The sequence below is a fragment of the Crocuta crocuta genome, unplaced genomic scaffold, assembly GCF_008692635.1.
Source record: "Crocuta crocuta isolate KB4526 unplaced genomic scaffold, BGI_CrCroc_1.0 scaffold613, whole genome shotgun sequence".
Taxonomy (NCBI): Eukaryota; Metazoa; Chordata; class Mammalia; order Carnivora; family Hyaenidae; genus Crocuta; species Crocuta crocuta.
Window position 1 is genome coordinate 1,401,302 of NW_027528880.1, and position 6,487 is coordinate 1,407,788.

Here is a 6,487-nt window from a genome sequence, read left to right on the forward strand (position 1 = left end):
ATGAAAACCTTAATTTTTTTTTTTTTTTTTTTTTTTTTTTCCTTTGAAAGAATACGTTACCATTATAGAACATTGAGATAGTGAGACTAAGTATAGGTAGAAAAATTATATTTAGTTATAAGTCCAGAAAGGGACAGTTAATGTTGCTCATTATACATGCAATTCAGTAACTTCCCATAGTGTATTTAAAGTTTTTAATTTTAGAAGAACAAAATACAGTTGTTCAGAGTTTTTTTGTAATGCTTGTTATTGGTCATTACATAGATGTCTGAATTTATATTCGTATAAAGTGGTTAAGTGTATGTGGTTTTGCATATTAAAGGAGGTTTGATTTCAGTCTTCTGGAATTCATTTAAACTGAGTGATATGGATACATGTAGAAAGTCATCTCATTAAGTGGCTTTGGAAAAATGCTTAGCTTTTAAAACTTCTGTTATGAGTACTTTTTATGATATAAACCAATTGAACAGCGCATCGGACTGGACGCCTTCATGTAGCCTCCTCCCTTGCTACGCAGCTTGCACGTTTGCTTCTCCCACGCCTGCTGGTGATCTTTGCTGGGTCATATCAGGGTCCATTTATCCTCTGCACTGATGCAGCACCGTTACTGCCCCCAGTAGCATGAACCCCAAAGCTTTATTCCAATGACTACCTGACAGCCAGTCCATATCCATATTTTCTTAAAAAAATTTTTTTAATGTTTATTTAGAGACAGAGTGCGAGGAAGGGAGAGCAGAGAGAGAGGGAGACACAGAATCTGAAGTAGGCTCCAGGCTCTGAGCTGTCAGCACAGAGCCTGATGCAGGATTGAACTCACAAATCATGAGATCATGAGCTGAGCCAAAGTTGGGTGCTTAACTGATTGAGCCACCCAGGCACCCCTGTATTTTTCTGCTGATCTCTAGAACATAGTAGAACCGCTTTTTTCCCAAACCAAGATACCATTAGAATTACTCCTCATTTCCTGTCTCCTAAATCTACCCCCTTCCCCTGCCTTTTTAACCTTTTCATGCCATTGACTTTTTGAAGAGATCAGTTGTTTGGTGGAAGGGCCTGAATTACAGAGTGGCTACCTATCTCCTCATGGTGTCCTTAGCTTGTTCTGCTCCCAGTAATTCCTGTGGAGTGGAAATTGGATCCTGAGGCTGCATTAAAATCAGGTAAAACAAGTTTAACCCGAAAAGCTGATAGGAGCATCTGTGTGTGTTGCTTTGCAGTAGGAGCCAGGAGGACTAACCGTCTCTAGCTCACGGAGAGGTGTTTGTCTTTTCCAAGCATGTCTTTTGTCATAATACATTCACTTTCCTGATCTTTTCCTGTTTACCTTTTGAAGAAAATGTAATCTCCACTTTAGGAAGTATTAGTTATGTGGGTCACATTAACTCTTGTTTAACTTGATTGATGCTCTGTCACAGTAACCCATGACTTTCTTCTTAGTGCCTAGACCTGGTCCTAGACCGCCAGAACCCAGTAGGTCTCTGTCCCTGAAGACCAGTCACGTGGGTCATGAGACCGCCCGTTAGTTCTGGCACAAGGAGCAGAGAGCTGGCATCAGAGGTGTACTGGCTGCTCAGAAGGGAGGGAAGCAGTGACAGGGCGAGAGCCAGAGGGGCTCTTAGGACGGTGGTTCAGTTTTCATAGGATGGCTCTACCTTTGGGATTTTGTAGAATTTTAAAGCTGTAAATGCACTCATATTCAAATCCAAGTATTTATATCAGAGTAAGACAACCTGCTCCCCTCCTTTTTTAAAGTTTATTTATTTTGAGAGAGAGGGGGAGAGAGAGAGCACGTGCACTCATGCACGTGGAGGAGGGACAGTGAGGGAGAGAGAGAGAACGCTAAGCAGGCTCTGTGCTGTCAGTGCAAAGCCTGATGTGGGGTTTGATCTCAGGAACCATGGGATCGTGACCTGAGCTGAAATCAAGAGTTGGATGCTTAACTGACTGAGTCACCTAGGTGCCCCCAACTTACTTTTATTTTAGTGAATTTCTGCTTGTTTTCATTTGGTAAATAATTGAGTCAATATAATTATGGATGTGTCCATTGATACCTTAAAGTATATTTGATTTAGGTGCTGAGTATATGGAATTATTCTTTTGGTGACCTAATGAGGTAGAATAAAAGGACTTCATTTCAGAGTGGATATCCAATATTTTCTTTTCTTTTTTTGAGAGAGCGTGCACATGCAAATGTGGGAAAAAGAGGCAGAGGGAGAGGGAGAGAGAAAAATCTTAATCAGACTCCATACCCAGCACAGAGCCTTACACAGGGCTCAGTCTCATGACCCTGGGATCATGACCTGATCTGAAATCAAGAGTAGGATGCTTAACTGAGCCACCCAGGTGTCCTGACATCTAGTATTTCTAACGCATGCACACATTTTACTTCCTAGGGAACAAAGGGAGAAAGAAGAAATTGAGAAATACCGAATGGAACGGCCCAAAATTCAACAGCAGTTCTCAGATCTGAAAGTAAGTAGATGGATGGCATGCAGTTTCCCCTGCACCTAACTTACCCAGCAGAGATTGGGGTAGGATTGATGAGACTTTCCTAACTTCGCTCTTTTTTAATTTTGTATTTTTTTACATATTTATTTTGAAAGCGCGCGAGTGAGCATGAGCAGGGGAGAGTGGTGAGGGAGAGAGGGAGAGAGAATCCTAAGCAAGCTCCATGCTCAGCGTGGAGCCCGACATGGGACTTGATCCCACAACCATGAGATCATAACCTGAGCCAAAATCAAGAGTTGAATGCTCAATGGACTGAGCCACCCAGGTGCCCCAACTTTGCTCTTTATTAAATTTATGTGATAGAAAAAGGTCTCTGCTTTCGTGTGTTTAATTTTATGTATATGTGTGCAAAATAAAAGCTCACTCTTTGTCTACTCACTGGGACATGTGAGCTTATTTTCTTAGCAACTTTAATTCTGTTTGTACATAAAGTTCTCCATACTCTCATCTGGGCTTTGACAGAACAATTTACATTTGAGTGAAATAGAGTAGATCCGAGAAATTGAATTTTCTGAGTGAAGCAGATCATTTCTGCATCAAAATTCTTTCTAAACCATGATGATTTGGGGGCCAGGGGTCAGTGAGAGTGTGGTTTTTCTTGTGCACATGAAATTCTGCCAGAGAATTCATGTTTTTTGGGGGTCGAATGTTTCCAGAGGAAGTTGGCAGAAGTCACAGAAGAAGAGTGGCTGAGCATTCCTGAGGTTGGCGATGCCAGAAACAAACGCCAGCGGAACCCGCGCTATGAGAAGCTGACTCCTGTTCCCGACAGTTTCTTCGCCAAACATTTACAGACAGGAGAGAACCATACTTCAGTGGATCCTCGACAGACTGTGAGCATCTGAAAAGAAGGTGGCTAGGTCTTTAGTCTGGTTAGACAGATCAGTAGTGGGAGCCATGGGTAGTGTTAGAGTAAGTGCTTCTGCAGTTCAGAAGCTGGGCCATGGCTGAGTCTACAGCTGCGTATGTATCAGGCTACAATGGAAAGATTTCAGAGTGATAGGATTCTTGTGCATGAAAATTCAATCCAGTGGTTTTTGTCTTCTCCCCCTCCTTCCCTAGCAATTTGGAGGTCTTAACACGCCCTATCCAGGTGGACTGAACACTCCATACCCAGGTGGAATGACGCCTGGATTGATGACACCTGGCACAGGTGAGCTGGACATGAGGAAGATCGGCCAAGCAAGGAACACTCTGATGGACATGAGGCTGAGCCAGGTGAGTCACACACCTTTTTCCTACAGATTTAGAAATTGCTTTCTGATGATAAAACTAATATATATTAGTGAAAAGTTCATATTTTGAAGTGCTTTATCACAGGATAAGCAGACCTAGGACGATGCAGTTTCCTGGCAGGACCCTGTGTCCAGGCGGCCTGTGCATCTACCTACAGGGCATGCGCAGGCATGATGCACTCAGTGCCAGTGGCAAAGGCCAGCCCACGTGGGGCCCCTGTTACCTCTTAGGGGGCTGAGGGTGGTTGCAGGTGACAGAGGGCTGCCTGTCGGGCAGACCTAATGAAGGCACTCATGACAAGCTGCGTGCTCTCTGTTGGTGAAGCTTAGTCCTTCCACCTTGATGCAGAAATTAAGCACGTGTGTGTATCCACAGTGCGATACCACTCAGCCATTCTGAAGAGGGAAATCTTGTCACTTACAACGATGTGGGTAGGCTTGGAAGGTTCTGTGCTAAATGAAGTAAGTCAGACAGGAAAAGGCACATACCAGGTAATTTCATTTGTATGTGGAATTTAAAAAACAACCAACCAAAAAATGGACTCTTCAATACAGAGAACAAACGGGTGGTTGCCAGAGGGAAGAAAGGGGATAGGTGAAATAGATAAAGGGGGCTTAAGAGGTACAAACCTCCTGTTACAAGTCATGGCGGTGAAAAGTACAACATAGGGAATCGTCAGTACTGTTGAGGTAACATCACATGGTGGGTGACTGCACTGTCGTGAACCCCGAATGATGTACGGAATTGTCGAATCAGCATTATACACCTGTTATACTTCATGTGTTCATTCTACCTCAAAAAAGTTCAATGTACATATTTTCTGCCTGCACTTGAGTAAATTTGTCAGTGCTCTAGAAAACCCAGGTGAGGTGCAAAGCCCTTTCTAATTCCAACATGCATATCAGAAACCAGGGAGAAAAATACTTTCAAATTCGATTACATACAAATTAAAAACTTTTGCATGATAGAAAGCACTGTAAATTCACAAGAACACAAAATCCGGGAGGAAGGTCCTCACGTGCTCGATTGCCTGTGATTGCATGTGTAACCCTCTGAAGTGGTGGCTTCATACAGATGCATCCGCATATTCCTAGGGGTGTCCAGGCCGCACACTCAACCCTCCCCCCGCCGGGGGTTGATGCGGGGTGTGGAGTGGGAGCTACGTGTGAGTAGAAGTGGCAAAATAGTATAATGAACATCTCAACCATTACTGTTTGGTGCAGTGGGAAACATTTACATTTTTATGGAAGTTTTACTGCACATGAATTTTTTATGGCAAGCAAGTGGTTTACAATACAAATCAGTTTACAAATTAAAAAAAACTGCACGTTTATATGTTCCTAGGTGTGTACCTACTTTATAGTTTATAAATTGGGGAGTAGTTCACTGTGGGCATCATGATTTAATCTTTGAGGGACATTTTGGGTTTTTATTTTTTACTGTTACAAACCATGTTTTGGTGAACTTCTTGTGCCTTTATCATTAAGTAAACGTTTTTGTGGTATCTATAAAGTGGAATTGTGGGGTTTTTTCACTTAAGTGCTAAGCCGTGTCTCCGGCACACGGCACTTGAGAGCCACAGCAGAGGCTGAGCCTTTGTGATCATTTGCTTGCGGCGCTGGCTTGGGGGCATCACCGGCCTGAGAGGCAAACCCCCTCCCAACAGGCAAGCCTCCGTCTCATTTCCGTTCTTACCGGTGGTGCAGTTGACATCTCCTTCGCGTCTCTAGCATTGCGGTCAGCGCTGCTTCTGGCATTTGCTTTTTGCCCATTCCCTTTTGTTGATATTGCTTTGATGTAGATTATCATTCCTGTTGCATGCATGTTCTGTACCTGTTTCTCTTTTAGAGCTGCTCATTGAATATAGAATAATTTCTTAAAAATTCTTTATCACGATAACTTTTTTGTGGTAAAATATATGTAATAAAATTTGCCATTTTTATAGTTTTTTAAAAAATGTTTGTTGTTATTATTTTTTAAATGTTTATTTTTGAGGGAGAGAGAGACAGAGAGCCAGCAGGGGAAGGGCAGAGAGAGAAGGAGACACAGAATCTGAAGCAGGCTCCAGGCTCTGAACTGTCAGCACAGAGCCCAATGTAGGGCTCGAACCCACAAACCGTGAGATCATGACCTGAGCCAAAGGCAGGCACTTAACTGACTGAGCCACCCAGGCACCCCTATATTTTAATAATTTTCAAGTGTACAGGCAGTGGGGTTATGTCCATTCACGTTGTTACATGACTGTCACTGCCACCCAACCCCAGAACTTTTTCATCTTCCCAAACTGAATCTCTGTCCCCATTAACACTAACTTCCCATTTTCCACCCCCAGCCCCTATTAACTTCTGTCTCTGTGAATTTGACTCTTCCAAGTACCCTCATGTGAGTGGATTTGTAAAGTGTCTGCCCTTTTGTGACTGGCTTATTTCCATTAGCATCATGTTCTCAGGGCTCATCCGTATTGTAGTGTGTGTCAGTATTTTTTATTTTATTTTATTTATTTATTTTTAAAATTTTTAATGTTTATTTCTGAGAGAGAGAGACAGCGTGAGCAGGGGAGGGTCAGAGAGAGAGGGAGACACAGAATCTGAAGCAGCCTCTAGGCTCTGAGCTGTCAGCACAGGGCCCGACGCAGGGCTCGAACCCACGAACCGTGAGATCATGACCTGAGCCGAAGTCGGACGCTTAACCGACTGAGCCACCCAGGCGCCCCTCTTTTTTTTTTTTTTTTTTTTTTTTAAAG

General features: G+C 43.1%; 1 protein-coding gene across 1 annotated transcript in view; it reads left to right on the top strand.

Moving 5' to 3' along the window:
* The window catches only part of PRPF6 (pre-mRNA processing factor 6), a 47,186-nt gene that overhangs the window by 6,351 nt on the left and 34,348 nt on the right, over positions 1–6,487 (top strand). The window contains exons 4-6 of the mRNA XM_077756883.1: positions 2,394–2,472; positions 3,165–3,341; positions 3,571–3,726. Coding sequence (XP_077613009.1) covers positions 2,394–2,472; positions 3,165–3,341; positions 3,571–3,726 — 412 coding nt within the window. The remainder of the gene's footprint in view (positions 1–2,393; positions 2,473–3,164; positions 3,342–3,570; positions 3,727–6,487) is intronic.